Here is a 27,493-nt window from a genome sequence, read left to right on the forward strand (position 1 = left end):
CCCTGCCCACCCTAAACATTTATCCAGGCCAGGCTGAGTGGCCATGCCAGAGCCAGCCTTTTCCTGTGCAGAGGAGAGCGAGGTTGCTGAAATGGGCAAATTTGCCAGCTGAGGCTGCTCGAACATGATCAGAAGTGACAGAGCAGTGACAAAGTGCCTGGCTGAAGGGAAACAGGACTCGATTTATTGTTGCCCTTGGAGTGAGGGAGAAGAAGGTGGCTATGAGAGTGAGGACAACAGTGCTTTCCCACGGTGCTGGCTTGGAGCAGTGTGTAGGTCAGCTTCATCTCTGTCTTCTTCTTCTTCCTGAGCTGCTGCTCCTCTCCTCAGGAGCTCCTTTGCTTTGTGTCATGGGGTTACATGACAGCTTCTGAGCCAAAATGTTCTCCAGGGGAGAGGTGCTGAGCAGGAAGGGCACTGCTTGGGGGGTTGGTGTCACTCCTGTCCCCTGGGATGCAAGATGGCCACATATGACATGATCTGTCATGAAGCCATGGTGGGAATGCATCCATGTCACTTCAGGCCACCAATTTGGCCAAATCACATTATTTCTTCTTTTCAGATCACCACTAAAGACCTTGCAAACCCTAATTTATCTTCAAGGCTCAGGGTCTGCACACTCCCCTTCATCCTCCGCAGCTCTCGATCTTCCCAGAGGCTCCCTGCTGACCCACTGCCCTGCTGGGTCCTGTCAGGTGGGACAGCATCTCCCATCTTTCTGCTGCCCACTCAGTGGCTGCTGTCCCCTTCAGTGAGCACCTCGCTGCAGCGTGCAGAACATCCTTTTTAACTTAGACTAAATGTAGTTTCCATGTCGAGGTGCTCCCTGATGCTGCAGCAAAGGCGGTGTGTGTTAGTGGGCAGTGGTTTTTTTCCTCCTTTCCATGGGAGGGGTCACCTGGCATTGCCTGGGGAGGGGCCGAGGGCTCGGTTTGTGCCAGCTGCCAAAAGGGTTGTCAAGGTGAGAGGGTGGAGGTTCAGGTTCCTTTCCAGGATGAAGCCAATATGCCATCCAGGTGGGATGAAGCAGTGGGTGCACTGTGTCTGTGGATCTTTTCTGGCTACCCCTCATCCTGCTACCACTGCTGGGTCCTCTCGGAACAGCCATCACTCAGCCGGCAGGACCGTGGGATGATGCTGCTCAGGAGGCAGAGGACTGCCATTTACAAGCAGTTCTGCTGGCAGCTGCCCAGGCCGGGAAGAAAAACAGCACAGAAAAAGGATTTAAGGATGTTTGGAAGGAAAGTTCCCTCCTTGGTGAATCTCCTTCAGGAGATCAGTGGCTGCCACACAACTGCAGGAGAGCAAGCAGCCCAGCCTTGGGCACCCTGGCTGCAGGAGCTGCAGGAGGCTGGAAATGCTTTGGAAACCCAAGGCAGCCCCATGGCAGCAGCTGAGGATGGAGCTGCACCAGCAGGAGACAATGTGGAGAAGAGGGCTCTCCTCTCCCACCTAGGATGGTGATGGCTGCAAAGAGGCTCCCATTTGCCACTTCCCAGCCCTGCTGGTGGCAAGCCCAGTCCTCCATGAGTGCTGCTGCTGAGTGGTGCTCCTCCTGGTTTCCCTCCTGGTGCATGATCCTCAGCAGGGGTGTTCAGTCCAGCATGGATGGAGGTGCTGGAAAGTGACAGAGCCTGGCACTCACTTCCCACTGATACAAGGCAGGCAGGGAGGAGATAGCGCAGGGAGGGCCATGATGAAACAGCCTGCCCAGTGTTTGCAGACATATCATAATTAACAATGTGGATCTGTGATGTCATAATTAACCACGTGGATCTGTGATGTCATAATTAACAATAATTAATGTTTAACAGGAGGGTTTTGTCTCCTGGCTGGTTGCTCTGGCAACAGCACCGAGCTGCGGCCTCAATCTGACACATTCCTCTCCTTGTCGACTCCTTAATTGTATTGTCGATGGAGCTAATGAGGCAGGGATCTGGGGAGGAGGAGGTGGGCCAAGGGGTCCACCTGGGCAGGCAGGGGCAGCTGCTGGGGGCCTGATCATGAGATGGGGTGTGGCTGGCAGCCAGGTCATGTGGAGAAGCACAGAATGAGCTGGGAAGGCTCCCCGTATCCTCTGGCACCCCAAGACCTGCCTGTTGCTCCCCTGCCTGTCTTCACACTGCTGCCAGAGCTGCTGGCTGTGGGGGAGCCATGGAGGGAGTGGGAGCAGGCTGTCAGGTGCTGAAGGCACCGGGATGCCCTGGCATGAGGCTGGACATGCATACCTGCTTCTGACAGCAGAACATCTGAGGATTTGCACTTGTGCCATCATCCCCTTGGGTGCTTAAACAATGCTGCAGCTCCACATCACCCTCACAGCACAGTGTCCTTCCTGCTCTTTGTCTCATTCCTAGTGGCATGCCAGAGACAGGTATTCTCCCTAAGGAAGGGCTTGGCAGGTCCTTGTTATGTGCACAGGGAGCAGCTGTGGGGCCATGGTGTGGCAAGGAGGTCAGGGTATGGCTGGAAGTTGGTGCTTGTTTGTGCTGACTTGGGGGTTCCTGATTTCAGGGAGCAGTTTGAGCTCAGCTCATTCTTGACCTGGTCACATCTCAAAGGCATAGGAGGTGACAAGAGGTAGGAGCTGGTCTCCACTGTGGCCTGATATCTCAGAAGCTTCTGGTGGCTTCAGAGGCTGTGGCCCCCATCCCCATTGCCTCCTTCCCACAGCATTCACTCTTTCCCATTCTCTCTCCATCCCAGGTGTCGACACCATGAGTGAGACGAGCTCCATCAGCATGGAGGCCACAACTGACAGCAGAGACACCTCGGTGGCCACCTCCATCCTGCTGCCCTTCCCAGCCAGCCGTGGCCGGGAGGAGGCGGACAACCGCAGCGAGCACAGCTACAGCGAGTCAGGAGCCAGCGGCTCCTCCTTCGAGGAGCTGGACCTGGAGGTTGCCGGGGACGGGGAGGGAGCCCCGGGCCTGCCGCCTGATGTGGGCTACGCGGGCAACCAGGAGGTCACAGACAAGTGGACCAAGGAGCCCATTGCTGCTGAGAGAGGAGAGGAGTGAAGAGAGACCTGGCTACCTCACCTCCCACTAGGGTCTGAGTTACTGGGAACCAGTTGCCTTTCCCACCTCCTTCCTCTCCAGCCAAGAGATTTTGGTCGCTGATTCCCCCCAGGACCTGCTCTCCCTCTTTGCAGAAAGGTTGTTTGACCGTTTTTGGGGGTGCTGGTAGGTGGGGGGGGATTTCTGTGGTGCTTGGTGGCACAGGGTTAGGTGCAAGCTGGGGGGACAGCGAAATGCATTTGCCGTGTGTGTGTGTCCAGGCACATGGCAGATTTCCTTGCAGGTGTCTGGGGGATGGTGGTGGATGTCAGAGATGTTCCCCCTCGTCTCTGCTGGTGCCCCTCTCACCCACAGCTTCTCTCTGCTGCACCACCACGTTTTCTAGCACCAAAGAGCTGTGAGTTGGGTCAGTTGGGTTTGTTCCCCTCTTCTCTTCCCCTTGCTGAACAATAAAACATCCTGTGTAAATGTGGTCCTCCTGGCACTGCCACGGGCGCTTTGGGGTCTGTAATAAAGTGGATGCTTTTCCTCACTGGTGGCTGGTGCATGCTGACTTGTCCTTTGGCCAATTTTGCCATCCTGTCCCATGGTGGGGAGTGGGCTATGGATGGGAGCTGCCCCCACGGCCCTCAGCTGAGCCAAAGAGCTGCCCAGGGGCTCTGCATCCCTGCTGTTCAGGCTTTCTTCCTGCTTGGGCAACCCAGCAGGGCATGGGGTTTGTCCCCAGCTTGTGCAAGCTGCAGGGAAAGTGGGGAGGGAAGGGTCCCAGCTGCCGTGCTGAGCTGGGCAGAGCTGGAGGGAGGTGGCATCCCCACTCTTCCTGGGAACCTGTGGAGCGTAAAACCAGTATAAAGCCAGGTATAAAACTGCTGCTGGACCTCCTCCTGTGGCAGGGGACACCAGACTGCCCGCACTGTGCCTTCCTGACATCCCATCTGTCTGTCTTGCTGCTGTGGAATGCAGGCAGGGACGGCTGCCTGTGGTGGTCCCAGTTCCCTGTCTCTCAGTCTGGGACAAGGGAGCAGCCTGGGCATCATGGCCATGGTGCCACGAGGCAATGCCAGGTGCCTGAGCACCTGCTGAGTGACCTTGGTGCCTCCAGCAGCCCAGGGATTGTTTCCTGGTGGTCAAACGTGGCAGCCCAAAACTAGGACTTGGGGTGGGGGTGCCAAGGGCAGGGGAGGTCTGACTGTCTCTGCATTGTGGGAATGTGTCCTCCCTGGCTTGGAAAGGTCATGATTAGTCCTCAGCTAGTGATTGACATGAGATTGTTCATAAATATTTTGTGCTCTGAGTGATAAAATATTAAACTCCTCCAGCCCACATGGAAAAATATTGCTCTTCCCGGTGTTTATCTTTGTTGCTGGTTATTACAAAACTGCCAAGCCCCCTGAAATATTTATGCTTGGCTGAGGCTCCTGGGGGATTGGAGCCAGGCAGTGGATACTTACAGTACTTGTCCCCTAACCCCACTGAAGCTGGGCACCAGGGGGGCTTTGCCATCATTCTGCTGCTCTCGTCAGCGCTGGAGCAGCAGCCGGGATGATGCAGCCAGTGCCGAGGTGTGTCTGAGGCTGGAGCCAGGACCCATCTGCTGGGGGGAGGTGGGACCACGGCAGTGCCAGCATCCCTTGGCACAACACACCTCCAATCCTCATCATCCCTGTCCACCCTGGCCCGCAGTGGTGAGGTCCCTCAGCCCAGGCACCCTCCTGTCCCCAGTGTCCCACTCTGTCTGTGCCAACAGTCCTGAAAGGAGAGGGGCCGGTGGGGTCTGGGGTCCTGCTGCTGTGGGACTCCAGGGGGGACCTTGCCATGGATGTTCCGAGTTATCCCTCCCCAAACCAGGATTGCCGGGAGGAAGGGAGTCCAACAGAGTATCTGACTCACTGCAGTGCCATCAACCCGCAGCCTGCAAGTGCAGAAGCTGGCAGAGGGGAAACTGAGGCACACAGTGGTGAGGTGGTTACTCGGAGCAGTGCCCCAGAAGCACCCTTGTCCCCTGTGTCATTCCCTGTCCCGTTTTGTCTCAGAGTGATGGAGCTCTGGGGATGCAATGCTGCAGGATCCTGGGCAGCCAAATGGCTCTAGGAAGAGTTTGGGCAATTGGTGGAGATCTGGAACACAAGCCTGCTGGTGCCTCCGTTTTTGTATGGTCCAAAACCTTCCCCAGCTGGGTGCTTGGGCTGCCGGTGAGTGCTGGGGCTGCGTGGAATGCAGGTGGGCAGTGGGGAAATGCCGGGCACCTGAACTCCTCCCAAGGACTTGGGGAGTGGGGGGCAGGCCAGGCAAGGGGGGAACAAACCCCGGGGCACCAGCTTGTGGCTGTGGAGCTTCATCTGCGGCTGGGTCCCCTCTCACTGGCTGGGAATGAGCTGGGGGCTCTGGGGCCAGGGGAGCGGGTGCTGAGCTGCACCCTGCCAGGTCTGCCAGGGTTCAGAGCAGGTCCTGCCTGCTTTGGCTCTGTCCTGCCTCTGCCCAGCCGGCATCTGACCATTCCTTGTTTGCATCTAGCCATGCTTTCCCTGTGTCCTGCCTGGATCTGGCTGTGTCCTGCCTTCTCTGGCCATGTCCTGCTTGGATGCTGACGGTGCTCTGGCTCAGTCTGGCCATCCCTTGCCTGGATCTGGCTGTGTCTTGCCTGTGTTCAACCTTCTCTGTCCATGTCCTGCCCGTTCCTGCCTTTCCTGCCCGTGTCCTGCCCGTGCTCTGCCTGGACCTGGCCATCTGCCCCCGGCTTTGCCCCAGCCGCGGCAGTGCCCTGCCCGGCTCAGCCGGTGCCGGAGCAAGCGGGGGGCAGTCGGGGCGGCCCCGGGGTGCCGCTGCCCACCGGGCCGGGCCGGGGCGGGGGCCGGGGCCGGGCCGGGCGGGGGGCGGAGCGGCTCCTCTCTGCTGGGGCTGGCGGAGTGTCAGAGGCGGCGGCGGGAGGCGGTGGCAGCCGCAGCTCCGAGACAGCGGCGGCACCGGCACTGGCACCGGCTCCCGGCACAGTCCGCCGGGCCCAGGTAAGGGCTGCGGTCCCACCCTGGCGCTCCCATCGCCGTGACCTCGGTTCGCGCCGTGCCTCGGCGGTGCGTCTCCCTCTCCAGAGCCCCGGTACCGGCGGTGGAGCGGCACGGAGACCGGCGATACCCCGCAGCCGTCGGGGCCGCGCCACGGCGGGGCTCGGAGACCGGTGCCCGGTGCCGGGGCTCCCGAAGCTGCGGGACGGGCACGGGCACCGGCACCGGCACAGGAGGGGCCGGGGATGCGGGCGGTCAGAGTGGCACCGGGGCTGCTCCCGCCGCTCACCCTTGCCCGGCGCAAGGACGCGGGGCTCCGGGAGAACGGCTTGTGGGGCGGGGAGGTTCTCGTCCCCGCGGTGATCCGACAGCCCCGAGTCCCGCAGGGGGCACTCAGCAGGACCCACCACCGCAGCCCCCGGCCGGGGCTGCCCGCCGGCACCGGGGCAGGGAAACGGAGTCACCGCCCGGCCCGGCGGGGACAGACCCCGGTCCCTGCTGCTCCCCTGGGTCTTCCGTCCGGCTGTCCGGGCCGGGGAGAGCCGGGGTTTTGAGGGGGCCGTGAGTGTGCCAGGGCAGCCGGATCTCGGGGCGCGTTCGGGACGGGACGTGGGGCGGCCGCGGGGCCGGGGGCGCCGGGGGAGCGCCCCGGGGAGGCGCCTCGACCCCGCGGGGTGTCAGGGCTGGCAGCCCTTGTGCAGGGGAGAGCTAGGGGCTCCTGGCAGAGCTCGGTGGCGGTGGGACCTCTGGGAAATTCGCGGGAGGTGGCACTGTCCCTGCGGCCCCGCAGCACTGCCGCTCTCGCACACGCCCCAGGTGTCACACAGCCCCTGGGATGCTGGTGTCGGAGGGGTCAGAGCTCCTGGCAGGGGGTGGGAAGCGCTCCGAGCACGGAGGAGTCACGGCCCCTTCTCACCCACCCCACTCGCGATGCCAGGAGAGGCTGCCCGCAGCTGGCAGGAGCTTCCCGCCGTACCGTGGCCGTCGGGCTGGACTTGGCTCTGCCCTACTCGCTGCTTCACTTCCCCGGACGTTCCCCAGAGGTTCCTGCGGGCTGTCATCTCCCCAGCACTAAACCAGTCGAGCTGAGCAGCTGTGGGAATGGTGGGAGCCCTGCTCACTGTCCATTGTGGCTCGCTGCTGGGTGGGTGGTGGTTTGCCCTTCAGAGGAGCTTGGCCTGAAGGTGCTTTTCATCTGGTGGGTCCTGTCACCTGCCCCAAAAGAACTGCACCACAGAGACCTGGGTTCCCAGTGCCACCGGACCCCTGTGCCAGGCTCAGCCTGCAGCTGATGGGCTCCATCAATAATCCATGTGCCTGTGGCCTCTTCCCTGCTTGAGGAAACCCCAGGTCCCTTAGAAGCATTTATTCCTGAAATAAGGCAGGGACCCTTCCCTCTCTCAACTCCAAAGTCCTTCACACTGGGGGGTCAGGGGGGTCAGGTAGGAGATGCCCTGAGACAGATGGGAACTTAGCAGCAGCAGACAGCACCTGAGAGCAGGCACTTAGGGGCATGGAGGAAGAGGAGGAGGTCTGAATGTGTCTCCTCACCCCACCCTGTTACGCTCTGTGCCACACTGCTGCCCGCAGCCCCCTGGGCATCACTGCCAGCTCTGGCTGCTTGCTGGGGGGCTCCTCCAGCACAGCCATCACCTGTCTGGGAGCAGCATGGGGGCATCAAGGGGTTCCCTCCTCCTGCTCAGGGAGAGCAGCCTCAGTACGGGCTGCAGGGAAGTGCAGGGGGGCCAGCACTCTCTGGCATCCCCCTCCCACCCTCTGTGCCCCCACAAGCACTGCTGGGCTGTGGAAGAGGCCGTGGTGTGGTCACAACATCAGCAGCTTCCCATTCCAGAGCAGCCTGAGGCTTCTGGACTGACAAGGGGTCTCCTTCTCCCACGGTCCCTGAAATGCCAGCCCCGTGGGATTTCAGCAGTCACCTTCAAATGGGAAACAAATCTCTCCTGTGATTTGGGAAAAGACAACCAGTCTCGGAGGGGACTGCATCTTCTGCCAAAACAAGGCCTGCCTGCTGCAAAAGCCTTTGATTCCCCCGCGCCTCCGTGCTTTCTGCAGAGGGAGTCAGCAAACCTGGCTCTTACTTTTACTGAAATCTCTGAATTTAGTATACAGGGAAGGAAGGGGCGGTGGTGAGAGAACAGACTCTGAAGCACCGCAGCTGCCAGAACCCTGCGCGTTGCTGTTTGAGGGTGAAGCCAGTGGCGAGTCCCTGCTCCAGCCCCGGTGCCACGGACAACCCTGGGGGCAGCAGCAGGGAGGGTGGGCTCCACGGCTATGCGATCGAGATTAAAATACTGTGGCCACTGGGTGCTGTGGGCACAGTGGGCTCATGGCTGGCTGCTTTTGGTAGTGCTCTTGGCTGGAGGTTGGGGTCTGTCAGCACCCCTGATGCTGCTGCATGGGTCGGGGGCTCAGCTTGGCTCTATCTGCCCAGCCTGGCCTCCCTATGCCAGGTGACATCCCTGGCTCCTTCTCCCTCCATGATATTTTAAGGCTGTCAAGCTGTCCCCTGCAGGCTGTTCTGGCCGATGCTGCCAAAGGGGCCAGCTCTGTGCCCACCCCTATGCCAGTGTGTCCCTGGGAGTGCTGTGGGGAGGCTGGTCCCTGTGCTCCTCCATGTGCCCTGGGATCTGTGTCACTTGTGTGTGTCCTGGGGGTTCTGGGTCACTGTGGGAGCTATTGCATCTGTTCATCTTGCCTTTCTGCAGGGGATTTCTTCCTAAGGGCATCCCGTGTGGGGGGCACAGGCAGGCTCATGGCCTGGCTCTCCCATGCAGCACTTACTGCCCCTGTCCCTGATATGCCTTGCATCCCGCAGACCCAGCAGCTTTTCCTTTTGCTTTTCCAGGTGCCGAGGGCTCTGCTGGGGTGACACGACCTCTCTCCCACAGACACCACGCCGTGCCACCCTTCACCACCCAATGCCTGGGGACTGCCTGCCCTCACCTTGACGGGTGGCAGCGGGTGACACGGGGTGGTGTGGGTCCCCCAGCCAGCACCAGCACACCCCATGGCGGTCCCCTTGGCCGCCTGGCTGGGGCTGATGCACCTGGCCACCTGTCTGGCTGCTGGGCACGGCATGGCTGGCAAGAAGGAGATCAGCATGGATGGGGACCTGGTGATTGGGGGCCTCTTTCCCGTCCATGAGAAAGGAGTGGGGAGTGAAGACTGTGGCAAGATAAACGAGCACCGGGGCATCCAGCGCCTGGAGGCCATGCTCTTCGCCCTGGACGAGATCAACAAGGATGGGAGCATCCTGCCAGGGGTGAAGCTGGGTGCTCACATCCTCGACACCTGTTCCAAGGACACCTATGCCCTAGAGCAGTCCCTTGACTTCGTCCGTGCCTCCCTTACCAGGGTGGATGGTTCCGAGCACATCTGCCCCGATGGCTCCTACGCTGTCCACGATGATGTTCCCACTGCCATCACCGGCGTCATCGGGGGCTCCTACAGTGACGTTTCCATCCAGGTACCTCCCAGGCAAGAGGGGCTCGGATGGGGCTGGGGGTTTGAAGTGAGGGAGGGGGATAAAACCTTGGCAGCAGTGCAGTGATGCCACTGCCAGTGATGCCATGGCACAGGGAAGCTCACTCATCCCTCACCGTGATGCTCTGCCCCTTTCTCCAGTGGAGAGGGAATGCTAGGCAGGCACCTGAACGAGCCATCTCTCTGTGATTGTGGGGGATGTGCCCGGGGTCCCCTTGGGGGCTGCATGAGTCCCCCAAACCTTCATTAGCCATAGGAGCCAAGCCTCACATGGGGACAGGTGTTTATTCCTCTCTTGAGTTCAAGGTGGCAAGTGCAGCTCCTGCTGTACCAGGCAGAGCAGACCAGTGTGAGGGGGCACTGTCCCCTTTCCCCCGCAAAGGGCAGCCCGTGAGGCGCTGCAAGGGACATGCACCTCTGAAGGGCTCAGCCACAGGGCTGCCTGGCTAAGGCAGGGTGAGCTCAGAGGACAAGTGCCCCCGTGTCCCCAGTGATCTCACAGGAACAGGCACCTCAAGCTGCAGACCTGGCTGTGACCCTGGGTGGGGTGCATCTCAGTCCCCACACCACAGCTCTGTGGACTTGGAGGTTGGTTTCAGCAGGGAGAAAAGTATCCCCTGAGGATGCAGGACTCAGCAGGACCAGCTGAGTCACAGCTGGTGGGCCACATGCTTGCTGAGATTTAATGAGTCCCCAGTGTGTGCCAGACTGTGTGCCCTGGTCCCTGGGGTCCAGCTATGGGGTAGAAGAAGCTGGGACTGCGTGTTGGAGGCAGCATCCCAGCCCACCTGGGCACTTGTCCCTTCACCTGCTGGGAACCCAGCATGTCCCCCTGTCAGGTGTCAGCAGGGGCAGAATGTGGGCCAGCTGAGGAGCTCAAGGGGCACTGGATGGACACGGCAGGCTGGCAGCTCCCATGCATGGTGAGGACAGGCAGCAGCATCACTGCACTCGGGGACATTCTTGCCATTAGGGGAATTTGTCATCAAGATCATTTGTCCACGTTAATTAAGCCACGTCTCCTGCCTGGGGAGCAGTGAGATGTGGGCAGGCTTGGCAGCCCTGCTGGCACACCTGAGGCCCCTTGCTGCCCCCAGAGCCTGGATTTTAACAGCCTCATTAGTGGGGCTTTTTTCCCCTTTGAAGCTAGCGAGGGATTCTGCTGAGTGGCTGGAAGGTGCCGGTCCCACTGAGCTCCTGATGTGGGATATGTGGGATGCGCAGGCACCAGTCCCCTGACCCTGCATGGCCCAGTTCTGCAGCATCCCCCAGCCTGGTGGGGGGACTCTGCCCCAGCTCCCAGCCCCTAGAATCCTTTCCCTCTGTGCTGTAGGGCTGCCAGGCATCCTCACTTTCTCCTTGCTGTCAAACATCTCCCACAGGTCACCTATGGCAGACTTTCTGCTTTTGTCCCCTTTCCAGCCTCGAATTTTGGAATGGAATGCTTGAAACACTAAAAAAAAAAAAAAGAAAAGAAAAAAAAAAAAAGAAAAAGAAAAAGAAAAAGATAAATGAGCATGTCTGAGGGCTCAGTCACTCTGTGAATGTGCCATGCATTCTTCTCCAGTCCTTCCACAGATCAGGATGCTCTGGGTTGGGTTGCTCTTCAGCTCAATGGCTGTGTTTGGGAGCATTTGGGAGGTTGTGTTTTGGGTGCAACACTGGATATTGGGTAGGGGTCCCCCCACAGGAATGTCCCTTGCTGGCCATCCCTTCAGGCACTCACCTCTCCTCCTCCATGCAGGTGGCCAACCTGCTGCGGCTCTTCCAGATCCCACAGATCAGCTATGCCTCCACCAGTGCCAAGCTCAGTGACAAGTCCCGCTATGACTACTTTGCCCGCACTGTCCCTCCAGACTTCTACCAAGCCAAGGCCATGGCAGAGATCCTCCGCTTCTTCAACTGGACCTACGTCTCCACTGTGGCCTCAGAGGGAGACTATGGGGAGACGGGGATCGAGGCTTTCGAGCAAGAAGCCCGCATGCGCAACATCTGCATCGCCACCTCGGAGAAGGTGGGGCGCTCCATGAACAAGAAGACCTACGATGGAGTGGTCCGGGCTCTGCTGCAGAAGCCCAATGCCAGAGTGGTCGTGCTATTCACCCGAAGTGAAGATGCCCGGGAGCTGCTGGCAGCTGCCCAGAGAGCCAATGTGTCCTTCATGTGGGTGGCCAGTGATGGGTGGGGAGCCCTGGAGAGCGTGGTGGCCGGCAGCGAAGCAGTGGCGGAGGGAGCCATCACCATCGAACTGGCAGCCTATCCCATTAAGGAGTTTGCTTCCTACTTCCGTAACCTCCACCCCTACAATAACAGCCGAAATCCCTGGTTTCGGGAGTTTTGGGAGCAGAAGTTTAGATGCAGCTTCCACACACAGGACTGTAGTCGGTACTCCCTCAAGACAGGCAAGTTTGAGCCAGAGTCCAAGATCACGTTTGTGGTCAATGCAGTCTATGCCATGGCTCACTCTCTTCACAACATGCACCGGACATTGTGCCCCAACTCCACCAAGCTCTGTGATGCCATGAAGCCTGTCAATGGCAAGAGGTTTTACAAGGACTTTATACTCAATGTTAATTTTGATGGTGAGTCCAAAATGGAGATGGGGTTTGGCGGCCAAACTGGAAAGGGATGAGTGGAGGATAGGAAAGAAGGAGGCCTAGATTTGATCCAAAACCCTTCAATTCCTCCAGCCTGCCCACGCCCAGGACTGTGGTTGTCCTGAGGTGCCAACAGCCCACCATCATCCTTGGGAGGCAATCCAGGCCTTCTGTCCCCAGTGGAAATGTGTGGAGAAGCTGGCCACCAACTCTATTCTGCAACAACTGGGTGGGACTAGCCCCACCCAGCTCCAGGGACCCTCAAGAACATGGGTCCTTGCAACCGTCATGATTTATTCACATTTCAGGGATTAAACTGGAGGGATACCCTTGATCAGGGACCCATGTAGTGTGGGGTGAATTAGAAGCATGTCCTCTGTGACTTGGGCTGGGGGTGTCTTGACTACAGGAGTCACTGAGAGCCACAGAGGCTGCACAACCGCCCTCTGCCCCTGCAGAGCTGGCTGGGGCTGACGGGCTCTCAGGCAGGTGGGTAGTTCTCCACCTTTGCTTTCCTGCTCCTAACATGTGCATAGGCAGCAAGGATGGGAGTGAAGGCAGGAAATAGGTTGGACATTTGCCTGTGGCCATGGTGGGATGTGATCCTTTGGACAAGCCTTGCCTCGAGGCCTGGAGTGAGTGCTCTCCTGCCCTGAGGCAGTGACTGTCTCCCCTTCTCCTCCCTGCAGCTCCATTCAGGCCAGCGGACACGGAGAGCGTCGTTCGATTTGACCGCTACGGCGATGGGATCGGGCGCTACAACATCTTCAACTACCACTACGTGGACGGGCGGTTTCGGTACCAGAAAGTGGGCTACTGGGCAGAGGGGCTCATGCTTGACACCAGCCTCATCCCCTGGGCTGAGACCTCTATTCCCGTGTCCCAGTGCAGCGACCCCTGCAAGAAAAATGAGATCAAGAGCATGCAGCCCGGAGACATTTGCTGCTGGATCTGCATCCCCTGCCAGCCCTACGAGTACCTGCTGGATGAGTTCACCTGCATGGACTGCGGTCTTGGTTACTGGCCCAACGAGACCCTGAATGGCTGCTACGAGCTGCCCCAAGAGTACATCCGCTGGAAAGATGTTTGGGCCATTGGTCCCGTCACTATCTCTTGCCTGGGTTTTATCTCCACCCTCTTCGTTATCGGAGTCTTCGTGAAGAACAACGACACTCCCATCGTGAAGGCCTCTGGACGAGAGCTGTGCTACATTCTGCTGACTGGGGTCCTCATGTGCTACAGCATGACCTTCATCTTCATCGCAAAGCCCTCCACCGGGGTGTGCACGCTCCGGCGCCTGGGGCTGGGCACGTCCTTCGCCGTCTGCTACTCGGCCCTCTTGACCAAGACGAATCGGATCGCCAGGATCTTCAGTGGGGTGAAGGAGGGGGTCCAGCGCCCCCGCTTCATAAGCCCAACGTCACAGGTGGTCATCTGCATGGCCCTCATCTCTTGCCAGCTGATCATCGTCATCATCTGGCTGCTGGTGGAGACCCCTGGCACGGGCAAGGAGACTGAGCCTGACAAGAGGTACATTGTCACCCTCAAGTGCAACAACCGTGACTCCAACATGCTCATTTCGCTCACCTATAATGTCCTCTTGATTGTCCTCTGCACGGTCTACGCCTTCAAGACACGGAAATGTCCCGAAAACTTCAACGAGGCCAAGTTCATTGGGTTCACCATGTACACGACCTGCATCATCTGGCTGGCCTTCCTGCCCATCTTCTACGTGACCTCCAGCGACTACCGTGTAAGAGCTGGAGCTCTGAGGGGGCTCTGACAGGGCTTGATCTAAGTGGTCCTGGAGATCTGGGCCACGCAGGGTCCATGACTAGGAGATGCATGGGCCGGGGGAAGGGTCTGCATCCACACGCCTGGTGATGGTCACCTTTGCACTGGGTAATTCAGGACCAGGTGAAGGGTCCTGAAGGACTGTGGCTGATGGGGCAATGAGTCCTGGAGAGAGGACCTGCCCCCCTCCCTCCTTTGCTAGGATGAGGATGGGAAATGGCCCTGAGACCTCCAGAGATCCCCCACAGCCATGACTATCATGGAGGAATGCTAGTCATCCTTCAGGCTGGTGACACAAAAGGATGAACAGCCCCTGGCTCATTCAGACACGACACCCCAGGGAATGAATGCCAGCCCGAGGGCCAGCCTGGTCCCTGGGCTGCCAAGCAGTGCCAGGAACTGGGTAGCATGGGGTACATCCTTGGCACGGACAACCAAATGCATTCTTGATGGGTCTTGAGGAGTTGGTGGGGGAGGTTAGTCAGGGACTTCCAGAGATGACCTGCACCCCCAGAGAAAGTGGGCACCGGGATGGGGGAGTGCAGGCTCTGGCCCCGGGCAGTGCCACAAAGCAGCATGCTGGCAGGAGCGGGGTGTTGCAACTTGTCCCCACCAGGACAGTGTCCATACTCTGCCCATGGGTCTCCTGCAGGACCACCCTGACAGAGGGATGTGGTGTGGGGTGGAATGTCCCTGCAGGGTGCAGCCTGTGCCCTGTGGGGCTGGCCAGTGCCACAGCATGGGCTTCATCCTGCCCTGCTTGGGGCAGAGGGCTGACAGGTGGAGCACCTGATGCCCACCCCTGTCTCCAGGTCCAGACCACCACCATGTGCATCTCGGTGAGCCTCAGCGGCACCGTGGTCCTCGGCTGCCTCTTCACCCCCAAGCTCCACATCATACTCTTCCAGCCGCAGAAGAACGTGGCCAGTCACCGCGTGGGCACCGCTCGGTTCAGCGTGGCAGCAGCCAGCTCCAGCCAGTCCCACGGTGAGCACAGTGGGGCTGGGGAAGGGCTGGGGCCAGCACCCCTTTCCTGCTGGGGGGTGTGTGTGGGCACCCCAGCATGGGCTCCTGAAGAAAAGTGGGGTGTGGGGTAGGGCAAAGTGGGAAATGGGGGGGGAATGGCAGATGTGTCCCCAGTGGCCCTTCCCTGTCCTCTGTCCCAGTGCCTCATTTCCCAGGATAGCACAGCTGCCAGAGTGGTGCTGCTCCTGGGGGGCCCTCATTGCTCTGAGGGGACACTCCACCCCAACACAGGGGATTCAGCTGCCCCCACGTGCCCGTCACTACCTGAGGCACTCTCCCCTTTAGCTCCAGGGCATATGACCACCCTGGGCACCCTCCACCCCAACTCCCTGGGCACCACTGCCATGGCATGCTGGGCTGTGCTGCTGCCAGACCCCAACCCAGCCCTGACTGCTGCCTTCCTCTCCAGGCTCAGCCTCGCCATACGTGCCCACGGTGTGCAATGGCCGTGAGGTGGTGGATTCCACGACGTCATCCTTGTGAAGGACGGGGGGCCAGGCTGTGGTGCTGCCACGTAGCACCGCCACTGCTTCCCCAGGGAGAGCAGTGCCCGCAGCACGGCCCACTGAGGTGCCAGGTGTAGCCAGGAGGCTCAGTCCCTGCCCCAGCACGAGCTACACATCCCACATGTCGGGTCACGGTACGTGTCAGCCTTCCCTTGCACTGAGCCACCTTACATGTACCCTGTCCTCCACACCCTGCACTGAGCCATGGTGAACATCCCCCTCCCTGAGCTGAGCCACGGTGCACGTCCCCAGCCCTCGCACTGAGCCATGGCACGTCCCTCTGTGTCACCTGCACTGAGCCATCGTGCCCCCACGCTCCCTGCACTGAGCCATGGTGAATGTCCCCCCACCCCCTGCACTGAGCCGTAGTGCACATCGCACGGACCTCGCACTGAGCTGTGGCACAAATACCCTCTCCTTGTCCCTTGCACTGAGCCCTGGTGCAGACCTGCCTGCACCGAGCCCCGGGGCACATCCCCTGCCCCTTGTCCCCAGCCCCAGTGCACTACTCCACTCCCTCTCAAGCCACATTCCACCTGCTGCTTTTGGCTTGCACCAATCCACGCTGCAGCTCCCACGCCCTCGCTGTGGTGCCACACACTGCCCCCGCCCCAAAGCCCACCTCACCTTCCCAGTGCGATGCCTTTCCCATCAGCCCCTGGGCCAAGCCTTGGACCACATCACCCTTTCCCTAGTGCTTTGTATTTTCATGTTTTCCTCCTGGTTTTGGCCTCAGGAGAGCCACCGAGCGTGGCTGGGCTGGGCCCAAGCCCCCAAATTGCTTCCCTCACTGTGTGTGGTGCTTCTCATCCCTTACTGGGAGACAGGGCAGGAGTGGGGGCAGATAAATGCCCACTGACCCCAGCCCCTGCAGAGCCTGGCGGGGCATAGGAGGCTCAGGGCAAGCAACAGGATCCAGGTATTTGAGCCCAACCAAGTTTTTAAGAGTAGACTTTTTCTGTGAACAAAAGTGTGATTTTTTTTTTTTTTGTAATTTATGTAAATAAAGTGGTTTTGGTGTTGTTTTTTTTTACAAAATGGATTGTTCCAGAGCTCAGGCACAGCAAAACCTGACAGAAAGGAACAGACCCTCGCAGAGGGCAGAGCCACATCAAGACATGGGGGCCAGCAGAATCAGGGGACAACCCCCACTCACATCCTGCTGACCACAGTGGTGGCTGCATCAGGGATGGGAGGCACAGCTACAGGGACAGAATGACCTGCTCCAGTGGCTCCAGGGACAGTGGCTGTCCAGGGACAGCCAGGGGATTCAGGGCTGGAGGCTGTGGTCTTCTGCTTCAGGGGGATGATGCAGATACTGTTTTTGGCTTCTTTGATTCTCCACCACCGTCCCAGCCTGTGGATGAGAGAGGTGTGGGGATCACTCTCCAACAAGACCCAGAGGATGGGGAAGCTGCACCCCCATGCAGCACCAGGGAGGGGGGGACAGTACCGGTGCTCCTGCCCGATGCCAGCCACCAGGAAGTCACCAGCTGCTGAGAACTTGAGGCTGTTGACAAAACCCACCTGGAGGGGACAGGGCAGGGTAAAGGGACAGGACAGGGTGAGGGGCTCCCATAGGCTTCTCCTGCTTCCCAAGAAGGGGAGCTCCTGCTGAGACACCCTCCAGCCTAGCTCCAGATTTCCCAACCTGCCCATCCATCCATACCAAGGGGATGTCCAAGAGGTGCTCCACCTTCCGAAATCCTTCACCACACTTCCAGAGCTTCACACTGCCGCTGTGGGATCCTGGAGCAGAGAGAGGAGCCTGTCATGCACCCCAGCCCAGGGATGGGAGCAAGATTTATTTCCCCCACGGGCTGCCACCCCACACACCTGTGGCCAGGAGGTCACTGTTGCGCAGGGCAGCCACGGCTGAGATCCAGTAGGGCTGCTGCAGGCCCTGGGCGTCCTGCTCTCCGTGCGCCTGCCGAGCCAGCGCCAGCGGCTTCTTCTTCGTCAGCCCCCACAGGGCTAAAGACCTGCGGGGGATGTGAGGGGTGAGGGGGCTGAGGGGGCATCCTGCCCACCCCAGGCACCATCCTGGCCCCGTGCTCACCCATCATCAGCACCAGACACCATGTGCTCCTCGTTGATGAGCTGGATACAGTCGATGGAGCCCCTGTGAAAAGAAGAGGCAAGTGCCAGCAGTTACAAGCGTGCTTTGGGAACCCGCATGGCATCAGCATCCCCACGGTGCTCCTGGCACCCACACAGCACTGCCCCAGCTGGACACACCTGCCCGCAGCCCCCTCTTCCACCCCAGACCTACTGGTGCCCAGAAAAGACGAGCTGTGATTCCTCAGGGATCTTCCAGAGCCGCACGGTGCCATCCCGTCCCCCCGCTGTCACACAGCACTCCCGGCTCAGGCTGTCCAGCCCTGTGATGATGTCCTGGTGTCCGAACCTGCAGGAGGAGATGACAAAGAGCTGTGGCAAGCATGGCCCTCTGCCTCCTCACCTCCTCAAGGCTGCTGGGCACCCCTTGGAAGGGTCAGTGGGATTTCCCCAGGTCTTACAGGGTCTCCACGTATGCGTTCTCAGCCACATCCCAGACCTTGACGCAGCGGTCGTGGGAAGCGCTGTACAGCTGGTGTGTGCCCTTTCGGAAGGACAGGCCCTGGGGACAGATGGACAGACATGGCACAGCAGTGAGGGATACTGAGCTGGCCCCACGAGCATTGTGCCCAATGCCCCCAACTCACCGAGACGGCGTCGCGGTGCCCTCTGAAGATGTGCAGGCGCTTGCAGGTGGCTGCATCCCAGATCATGATCAGCTTGTTCCTGTCTCCCGTAGCCTGGCAGACAGCAGGAGACACCTGAGACCTGCACCCTGGAGACCCACAGCCCACCCCTGCCTCCACTCCCACTCCATGGGCTTTGGCTGTCCCAGGGACCCATTCTTGACCTAGCAGGGGAGAGGGGCTGCTTTAATCCGGCAAGGCACATCTGGGCATGAGACTCTACCCCCAGGACCCAGGGAGAACACTTCCCATGGCCCTCTCTCCACCCCTGTCCCCATACCAGGTACTTGCCGTCCGATGAAATGGCCATGCAGAGGACTTGGGATGCGTGCCCCATGTGCTGCTCCTCCGTGCCCTTCTTCCCCCCGGGCACCACGCACAGCCTCTTCCCACTGTCCACCTCCCCTGCAGGAAAGTCATCACAGTCACCCTCTGGGAGCCTCCCACCACTCCCAAAAGTGTCGGTGAGCCTTCCACAGAGCCTGGAATTATGCACAATCCAAGAATAGCCGAGGGCCAAGCCACCTCAGAGGGCACCTGGGTCCCTGCAGGGTTTGGGCCTGGGAACAGCCAGCCACAGCCCCAGGTGAACACTTGCATTTGATGAGGGAGCCGTCCTTGGAAGCAGAAAAAATGAATCTGTCATCAGGAGAGATGACGAGGCAGGTAACAGGCAGCTGGTGTCCCCGCAGCACACGGATCCTGGCTGGATCTGGAGGCTGTACCTGCAGGAAGAGCAGGATGTGAGCTGGGCTGCCCAGGACCCTTCCCCAGGCACAGGAGTACTCCAGCACAGCACGCTGACTTCTCCAGGGTGCCAGCAGCAGGGAGAAAGGCTGTAGTGTGCTGGCTGTGCCTCAGTGTCCCCTAAGCTGGCACTTGCAGTCTGGCACCCCCAGCACCGGGCACTTACATCTTTGGCGACCAGGCGCTGTAGCCGGCCTCTCTGCTCCAACTGGGGAAGAAGGGGGAGGTTCAGAGGTGGCCTCAGTCCCGGTCCCGCGGGAAGGGGACAGAGCCCGCTGCCGCCGAGGGGACCGAGAGGCCGCGCCCGCCTCCCCGCTCACCACGTCCTCCTTCAGCCGGTCGCCGATGAGATCCGCCGGCTCGAGTTCCTCCTCCTCCTCCGCCCGCTCCTCCTCTGCGGCGGGACAGTGCATGAGGGTCGGGCTCAGCGCCCGGGGCCGCCCCGCGGGGCACGGGCGCCAGGCGGGACTCACCGAGCTGGCGGAGCTCCTCCAGGTACTGCTTGGCCAAGCGCAGCTTCTTCTCCTGCGGCGTCTCCTCCACCTCCTCCTCCGCTACCTCTCGCCGCCGCCGCCCCAGCAACGGGCTGCAGGGAACGCGTGCGTGAGCATCGGTACCGGCACCCCACAGGTACTGGCACAGCCTCCGGTACCGGCATCCCCCGGGCCGGCATCTCTCCGGTACCGACATCTCCCGGTATCGGCGCCCCGCTACGGCAGCGGCACTCCCCAGGCGCAGCCCTTACCTCTCTGTCTCAGAGTCGCTAGACACTTCCTCGTCGGCGGGCCGACCGGCCGTCGCCCGCGCTCTCCCATCGGCGCCCGGTGCCTGCGGAACAAAATGGGGCGATGGACGGGAGGGGACGGGAATGGGGACGAGCGCAGCAAAAGCTCCACGGCGGCGACCCCGGCGAGGCAGCCCTTCCTCTCCCGCCTCCCTGTCTCGCTCTGGCCCGGCCCTTACCGCCGGCCGCGGCCGCCGCCGTGCCGCCGCCCCGCGCGGGGCCTTGGCCCGCCTGCCGCCCGCCGCCGCCGCCGCCATGCTGCCGCCGCACGTGCGCCCCGCCGGCCGCCGGCGGGGCTCAGGCCACGCCCCCGACAGCGCCTATTGGCCGTGGCCGGCAGGATCCCGCCTCCTATTGGCCCCCGGCACCACCTCCCGGTCCCGGAAGCGCGGCCTGCTCCCGTCGGACGGCCGCGCTGTCACTCGGGTGTGACGTCACGTGCCCGCCCCGCCCCCATGGCCCCGCCTCCACGTTTTGACCACGCCCCCTGGCGCTGCCCCCGCCCCTCCGGTCCCGGGGCCGGAGTGCCCCCGGCAGGGAGCGGCCGCTCGTGCCGGGGACCCGCACCCGGGACCGAGACCGCTCGTCAGAGCCCCAGGGCCCCCAGAGCTGCCTCCTCTGCCCCCCGTGGCCCTTGGGGCCCAGCCCTGCAGCTGGCAGACCCCGTGGTGACAGTGACAGTGGGTTGGTATTTCCGAAATCATGATCAACTCGTTCTGCCCCTCAGGGACCCTCAACCAGCCTCCGCTGTCAGGCATGGCCTCTGCTCCCTTCCCATGACCTTTGCGGAGTTCCAGGGACCCATCCTTGGCCGTGCTGTCTGTCTGGGACGGGTGATGCTCTGAAGAGCTAAAAACCGCTTTTGTCAGAAATTTTATTATGTACAAACAATCTCTTTTCTCTTTGGCACAGGGGGAGTCAGGGAAGGACACTGGGAATGCCCTGCACTGGTCTCTGCAAGGCAACAGGCCTAGGGAGAGCCTGTCCCAGCCCGTGCAAATGGATGCACCAGCTGGGCAGTGATGCTGCCCTCAGGCTCAGCACCCCAGAGCATGATAAGAGCAGCCACCCTCTCTGGCTGGAAGCCTGTCGAGGCTACAAAGTTTTGGTCTTGGTGGCCCCAGGCTGCTGTGCAGCTGCTGCTCAGGCTCTGAGGCTGCAGGAACCCATGCCAGGGGCAGTGCGGAAGGAGCTGGGTGGACAAGGAACCCACCCATCACCTCCCCATCCATCCGGGCAGCAGCAGCAGAAAGGCAGCTGTGGTCATGGAGGGGAGCTCTACCTAGGAACTGAGCAAGCTAGAACTCACGGGGACACATCTGAAGGGTCCAAACTGCAGGGCCCAAAAGGCTGGCCAGTTGGGAAATCCTGCCTTGGCCTCATCTGTGTCCTGGTCGTGCAAGTGAAGGAGCTGTCCTGCACCTCCTGCTTCATCATCTTCTTGGTGGTGCCCTCTGTAAGCCCCATCACGACTTGACGGACACGGAGGGAGAGCTCCCACACAGTGTATCACTCCCTGGGGAGGAGGAGAGGGTGTGAAGATGGACATCCCCAGAACAGCCTTGAGCAGCCCGGCTCCAGAAGGGAGCGCAGCTGCAGCACCGCACGTCTGCCCAGTGGGGCTCGGTGTCCCTGGGACTGGAGGCCCTGCGGAGGGCTGGGCAGGTCAGGTAGGGTGTGCCGCCGTCCTGCCACGGCCAAGGGTCGGTGGCTCCCCGCGGGAATTTGGGAGCGGCCCGGAGCCGTGCGGGCAGCGCGGGGCGCTGCGTCCTCCGGCCGCCAGAGGGCGCGGGCGGGGCGGCGCGGGGCGGAGGAAGTGACGGCGGCGGCGGGGCCGAAGAACGGTACGGGCGGGACCGGGCTGGGCCAGGGGAGCGAAAGGGGACAAGGGCAGGGACAGGGGCTCGGTGGCGGCCCAGGGATGGGCCAGTGCTCGGTCAGTGCCAGGGTCACTGATAGGGTCAATGACGGGGTGGGGAGGTCAGTGATGGGCCAGTGAGAGGTTCAGCGATGGGGTCAGTGGTGGGTCAGTGGTGGGGTCAGTGATGGGTCAGTGGTGGGTCAATGGTGGGTCAATGATGGGTCAATGGTGGGTCAGTGATGGGTCAATGTTGGGTCAGTGATGGGTCAATGGTGGGTCAGTGATGGGTCAGTGTTGGGCCAGTGGTGGGTCAGTGGTGGGCCAGTGATGGGTCAATGTTGGGTCAGTGGTGGGTCAGTGATGGGTCAATGTTGGGTCAGTGGTGGGTCAGTGATGGGTCAATGGTGGGTCAGTGGTGGGTCAATGGTGGGGTCAGTGGTCGGTCAGTGATGGGTCAGTGGTGGGTCAGTGATGGGTCAATGGTGGGTCAGTGATGGGTCAATGGTGGGTCAGTGGTGGGTCAATGTTGGGTCAGTGATGGGTCAGTGATGGGTCAATGTTGGGTCAGTGGTGGGTCAGTGATGGGTCAGTGGTGGGTCAGTGGTGGGTCAGTGTTGGGTCAGTGTTGGGTCAGTGGTGGGTCAATGGTGGGGTCAATGGGGTCAATGGTGGGGTCAGAGATGGGGTCAATGGCAGGTCAAACGACGGGTCAGTAATGAGGTGAGTGTTGGGTCAGTGGTGGTCAGTGAGGGTCAGTGGTGGCGTTCAGGAGGTGCAGCCATGAGGTGGGAGCAGCGGTCAGCTGGGTGATGCCGTTTCAGTGTCTGTGTGTGAGCGCTCTGTGGTTTGGAGCAATCGGGGTGCAGGCAGGGTGAATGCCCTGTGTGGGGGTGCAGCGTGGGAAGTGGGGGGTGCTCTGTGGGGCCCTGGACAGATGTGTCATTCACACCGGGGAAGCAGAACCAGGCGCTGTGGTTGGTCATGAGCCTGGGCTGCTTCCTGCTGCGCTGGCACCCGGGGCAAAGGAGCCAGCAGCAGCGGGCAGGGTGAGTGTGAGCAGGGTACAGGTGTGAGCAGGGTGAGCGTGAGCAGGGTGAGCGTGAGCAGGGTACAGGTGTGAGCAGGGTGGGTGTGAGCAGTGACTGAGCAGGGTGACTGCGGGCAGGGTGAGTGCGGGCAGGTGGTGGCAGGCAGATGCTGTTGGAGTCCTGGCACGGCTTTGCTGGGCAGGCGGAAGGAAACCATCACCTACTCAGGAGTGCTGGTGGGGTCTGGCCTCTGAAGGGGACAGTACAGGCTGGGCTGTGAGTCAGTTGTCTTGGAGCTAGGGGGGTGACCCCACCATGCCTCCTGGGGGCACATAGGGTGTGGGAAGGCAGACTCAGGCCCTCCTCAACCCCCAGAGGGGAAGTGTGGCAGTTTGCTCAATCCTAGTTAATCAACTGGCGTGGTGGTTCCTCCTGCCTTCTGCCTGCAGCTTCTCCTGTGCAAGGGGAACTGCCAGGCTGAGAGAGGGGACCCCACAGCATGCTGTAGGATAGGGGTTTTCTGACCCCCTCAGAGGCTATTTGGGTTTCTCAGAATGCCGATTCTGAGGACATGTGTGATGAGCTAGCTGGTCTGACGGGTGCCAAGGTGGCGGAGCTAGTGGCAGGGGCTGGAGAGGAGGCAAGGCCAGCACTGTGCCTCCTGCCCCTCAGCTGATTTGGCAGTGCTAGACCTTGCTGCAGGTCTCATGGCATGATTTCCTGGAGCTGGCACCATGTGCCATCTCCCTGCCATGAATGTCTTGTTTGACCTTGGACCCGCCAAACCTCCATGAACTCATCTGGCTGTGCCAGAGGGGAACTGTGCCTGTACTGGGGCCAGTGGCGGGCTGGGGGGAACACACGCATGGTCTGTGCCTTACTGCCTCTAAGCTGTGACCTGCTTGGTTTCCCGTCAGTGAGAAGAATGGGTTCTGTGTCAGAGGAGCTCAGCTTGGTCCCCTTGCACCAGAGGCCGGAGCTGCTGGAAGCCTGTGCCAAGCTGCTGGGCGAGGAGTGGGGGAAGAGCCGGGCGTCGCGGCTCCACACGCTCCAGCGCTCCTCGGACGCCTTTCCCGCCTGCCTGCTGCTGCTGCGGAGCCGGGGCCCCAGCGAGACCCCCGCCGCCCGGGAGGGGCCCTGCGAGCTCGTGGGCCATGCCCGACTCTCCCGCGTGGTCAGCCGTCCCCATGACCTCTTCGTGGAGAGCGTGGTGGTGGCCCGGGCGCTGCGGGGCCAGGGCTATGGGCGGCGGCTGATGGAGGCCACTGAGCAGTGGGCCCGGGCCCGGGGCTTTCGCTGCCTGCACCTCACCACCCATGACAAGCAGCATTTCTATGCCCACCTGGGCTTTGTCCCGGGTGAGCCGGTGCAGAACGTGGCCTTTCTCAGCCCGGCTATATCCTCTGAGGTGCTGCGGCTCTTCTCCGCCCCTTCTGGGGCTGCCACTGCCACCACCACCAGGCCATGGGTACCCGCTGCCCCCCCACCGCCCCTCGCCGTCCCCCCACCGCCTCCCCCACTGACTGTGATCTGGGCGAGGGGTGTCCTGGCTGAGAGCAGCGAGCAGAGCCTCCTGGAGTCCCCACACCGCGATGCCAAAGGGCTCCCCATCTTCTGGATGAAGAAGGACATCTGAGGGGCTGGGGCCCCGAGCCGGTGATTAAAAGCAGTGCGGGCGGGAGCTGCCCGCCGCAGCACTGCCTGACTGCCTGCCATTCTTCAGGGCTGGCACCAGCTCCCCCAGCCTCCATGGTTCACCCTGGCCCCATTGCTGGGTGCGGGGGAGTGCTGGCAGGGAATGGGCAGAGTTCCCGTACCCTGCCCTACCTGGGCATGCTGCCTCTGCTCCCTCCTGGCCCCCAGCTCACCTGGCTGGGGCTCTGGGACCACCAGCATGGTGGGGAGCCAGGCCCACCCCAGGCTGTGGGGTTGGCACCAGTCCCTGGGGCACTGCCCAGTCCCACCAGTGTCTCCTCTACTCGGGATTTGCTGTGTGGCAGCTGGAGCTGACGGGAATGTGGTGGCCTCCAGCATGCCCACAGCTGTCCTCACTGAGTAGTCTAGGGAAACTGAGGCACAGGATGGCTGGGGGGGCACTGTGGGAGTAGGGCATGGTGGTGGGGCTGCAGAATTGGGTCCACTGCACTGCACAGTGAAGGGGGCAGGTGGCCAAACCCCCACTAAGGCAGCCGGCGTCAGTGAAGGCCAGAGGCATGGGAGCGGGAAGGTCAGAGAGAGCGTCCGGCCTCGCGACGAGGGATTAGCACTGTCCTTGCTGCATCACGCGGCCCTGGGCCCATTCCCTGCCTAATCCCCTCATTCTGGGCAGCTGGCCAGTACCGGGCAGGGGCACCAGACCCCTCTGGCCCTCCCTGGGCTGTGAGGGACAGAGCTGCCCCTTTGGCTCCACCATGCCTCTTGTGGGGGACTCAGTCCTTGAGCAGGTCACACAGCCTGGCTCAGCACTGTGCTGAAATGGGGACCAGGGAGCCTTGGTGCCTCCGCTACAGGCAGGACTGGGAGGCAGCAGGGAGATGGAGGCACCAGGGTCAGTGGTTTGCAGTGCCACTCCAGAACTGTGCCATGGCTGTGGTGGTGCAAGCAGGATCTCAGCACCAGAGCAGCAGGCAGAGGTAACACTGGCAGTGCTTAGGCAGGAGTGGGTCTCAAACCCCCAAGTGTACCCAGTCCTGTCAGGTTTTGGGGTGGGCAGCATGTGCTTGCAGGACAGCCCAGCCCTTGTGGCCAATCCTAGTCCACCATGTGCCAGGGGGCAGTGCCTACATTGCTGGAATGCCCACTGCATCCTGCAGCCTCAGCCCCACGGCTCTCCTTTCCTTGCAGGGTGCCGGCCCCGCAAGCAACTGGTGAGGCGGGATGGTGCTGGTGCTGGCACTGTGGGCCTGCCTGGCACTGGGCACAGCCAGTGAGGAGAGCCCGGCACCCGAGCCCCTGGCAGGTGGCCAGCCCTTTGCCGTGGTGTGGAATGTCCCCACTGGGCGCTGTCAGCACCGCTTTGGCACGGGGCTGCCCCTCAGCGACTACGGCATCATGGAGAACCAGGGTGGCCACTTTGCTGGCCAGAACATCACCATCTTCTACAAGAACAAGTTTGGGCTGTACCCCTACCTGTCACAGCACGGTGTGCCCCATAACGGGGGCCTCCCCCAGCGTGTCTCCCTTGACGCCCACATCAACAGGGTGGCTGAGGACATCCGCCTCCTCCTGCGACCTGCTTTCCATGGCTTGGCCGTGGTGGACTGGGAGGAGTGGAGCCCTGTGTGGGCCAAAAACTGGGGAGCCAAAAAGATGTACCGGACAGCCTCAGAGCAGTGGGTGCGGGACCAGTACGGCATCCTGCCGGCACGGCAGCAGCACCGACTGGCCCAGCTGGAGTTTGAGCAGGCAGCACAGGCTCTAATGGAGGAGACACTTCTGGTGGGCCGAGCCCTGCGCCCTGGGGGGCTCTGGGGTTTCTACCGCTTTCCCGACTGCCTCAACAGCAACTGGGCCAAGGAGGCAAACTACACCGGGCAGTGCCAGCCGGCGGAGGTGCAGCGCAACAACCATCTGGGCTGGCTCTGGGCCGCATCTTCCGCCCTCTATCCCAGCATCTACCTGCCGCTGGCACTGCCGCCCGCCCTGCGCCGCCGCTACGTGCACCACCGGCTGCGCGAGGCCCTGCGCGTGGCCGCCTTCGGGGCCGACGGCCTCCTGCCCGTGATCGCCTACTCCCGCCTCTCCTTCCGCCGCTCCTCCCGGTTCCTGCAGCTGGTAAGCGCTGTGGGGCCGCAGCTGGCCGCGGGTGCGATGCGGGGTTCTGGTTGGCACGGGGACAAAGGCTGTGTCCCCCAGACGGGTCACGTCTCTGTTCCCGGCAGGCTGACCTGGTGCACACCATCGGGGAGAGCGCGGCACTGGGAGCGGCTGGACTGGTGCTCTGGGGAGACATGTCGTACTCCCACTCGGCTGTGAGTATGGCCCCCCGCAGCACTGGAGGCAGTGGGCAGCAGGAGATGGTGTGGGACGTACGGGGTGGCCACATCCCCCAGCCCACCAGGGAGGGCTGGCCAGGTCTTTGTTGCTGTGGCGGGTTCTCACTCGTGCTTCCTCCCCAGGAAAGCTGTGCCAGCCTGCGCCACTACCTCGTGTCCACCCTGGGTCCCTACGTGGCCAACGTGACGGCAGCAGCCCGAGAATGCAGCTATGGACAGTGCCATGGACACGGGCGCTGTGTGCGCCGGCAGCCCCACGACCTGGGCAGCCTCCTGCACCTTGGCCCCGGTGCCGGCCCGCGGGCTGCCTTCCGCTGCCACTGCTACCGTGGCTGGGCAGGTGAAGGCTGTGCCCAGAGGGTACGGCTCAGCCCTGCCACCTCCTGCCAGGTGCCCGCCCACGCTCACAGCCTCTATGGGCACAAGGATCTCACATCCTCTGACACCTGCCTGCCACAGGGCACGTGGGGCTGGTGACAAAGGCCAGGGACCACCATGGTCCCCTACTCCAGCAGTGCTGCTGCTGGCACTTCCTAAATAACCTAAATAAATTCTCCTGGCACAGCTGGCATGGTTTTTGTGGCAAAGCTGGGGGACTCTGTGGTGTCCCCATGCTGGGCACAATTGCCATTGCTGCTGAAAGGCAGCACAGCCCCCAGTTTGCCTCTGGATGGGTCCAGCAGTGAGTCAGTTTTCCTGAATGGGCTCTGCCCTGATCCCATGAGCTGGCAGCCCCTTTACCCTGGGAAAGGGGGCCTGGGGCACTGCCACAACCTGCTGTCCCTTTGCCACTGGCACTGTGCTGCCAGTAGCCCTGACCACGCCACCAGGCCCCCCTCCCCATAGCTATTTTTATCGCCCCCCAACCGTGTTTCTCACTGTCCT

General features: G+C 61.5%; 5 protein-coding genes across 8 annotated transcripts in view; 4 read left to right on the forward strand and 1 right to left on the reverse strand.

The window, feature by feature from the left end:
- TEX264 (testis expressed 264, ER-phagy receptor) overlaps positions 1–3,552 on the forward strand; it is a 39,420-nt gene extending 35,868 nt beyond the window's left edge. The window contains exon 6 of the mRNA XM_053989206.1: positions 2,707–3,552. Coding sequence (XP_053845181.1) covers positions 2,707–3,020 — 314 coding nt within the window. The 3' untranslated portion in view covers positions 3,021–3,552. The remainder of the gene's footprint in view (positions 1–2,706) is intronic.
- Positions 3,553–5,939: 2,387 nt separating this feature from the next.
- Positions 5,940–16,487, forward strand: GRM2 (glutamate metabotropic receptor 2). The gene is made up of 6 exons (XM_053989225.1): positions 5,940–6,025; positions 8,889–9,509; positions 11,271–12,108; positions 12,813–13,876; positions 14,730–14,904; positions 15,353–16,487. The coding sequence occupies exons 2-6, from the start codon at positions 9,051–9,053 to the stop codon at positions 15,424–15,426; spliced, it is 2,610 nt and encodes an 869-aa protein (XP_053845200.1). The 5' UTR covers positions 5,940–6,025; positions 8,889–9,050; the 3' UTR covers positions 15,427–16,487.
- On the reverse strand, positions 15,441–21,282 carry RRP9 (ribosomal RNA processing 9, U3 small nucleolar RNA binding protein). The gene is made up of 15 exons (XM_053989226.1): positions 21,034–21,282; positions 19,686–19,768; positions 19,414–19,526; positions 19,261–19,334; positions 19,107–19,148; positions 18,792–18,918; positions 18,474–18,598; positions 18,155–18,247; positions 17,969–18,069; positions 17,722–17,856; positions 17,509–17,571; positions 17,286–17,431; positions 17,119–17,198; positions 16,903–16,976; positions 15,441–16,806 (listed from the first exon to the last, which is right to left on the reverse strand). The coding sequence occupies exons 1-15, from the start codon at positions 21,271–21,273 to the stop codon at positions 16,602–16,604; spliced, it is 1,701 nt and encodes a 566-aa protein (XP_053845201.1). The 5' UTR covers positions 21,274–21,282; the 3' UTR covers positions 15,441–16,601.
- HYAL3 (hyaluronidase 3) lies at positions 19,511–27,173 on the forward strand. 3 transcript variants are annotated; one of them, XM_053989229.1, is made up of 4 exons: positions 19,511–19,570; positions 25,458–26,387; positions 26,495–26,584; positions 26,732–27,173. In XM_053989229.1, the coding sequence occupies exons 2-4, from the start codon at positions 25,491–25,493 to the stop codon at positions 27,083–27,085; spliced, it is 1,341 nt and encodes a 446-aa protein (XP_053845204.1). In that variant the 5' UTR covers positions 19,511–19,570; positions 25,458–25,490; the 3' UTR covers positions 27,086–27,173. The 3 variants fall into 3 exon arrangements, with proteins under 3 accessions (XP_053845204.1, XP_053845202.1, XP_053845203.1); XM_053989227.1 differs by lacking the exon at positions 19,511–19,570 and adding an exon at positions 20,230–20,408; XM_053989228.1 differs by lacking the exon at positions 19,511–19,570 and adding an exon at positions 24,202–24,269.
- Positions 22,530–25,484, forward strand: NAA80 (N-alpha-acetyltransferase 80, NatH catalytic subunit). 2 transcript variants are annotated; one of them, XM_053989232.1, is made up of 2 exons: positions 22,530–22,631; positions 23,531–25,484. In XM_053989232.1, exon 2 carries the CDS (start codon positions 23,539–23,541, stop codon positions 24,247–24,249), a length of 711 nt encoding a protein of 236 aa, XP_053845207.1. In that variant the 5' UTR covers positions 22,530–22,631; positions 23,531–23,538; the 3' UTR covers positions 24,250–25,484. The 2 variants fall into 2 exon arrangements, with proteins under 2 accessions (XP_053845207.1, XP_053845205.1); XM_053989230.1 differs by lacking the exon at positions 22,530–22,631 and having other exon boundaries at positions 23,062–25,484.
- Positions 27,174–27,493: the final 320 nt, after the last annotated feature.

This window comes from Vidua macroura, chromosome 13 (assembly GCF_024509145.1).
Source record: "Vidua macroura isolate BioBank_ID:100142 chromosome 13, ASM2450914v1, whole genome shotgun sequence".
NCBI classification, from domain to species: Eukaryota; Metazoa; Chordata; class Aves; order Passeriformes; family Viduidae; genus Vidua; species Vidua macroura.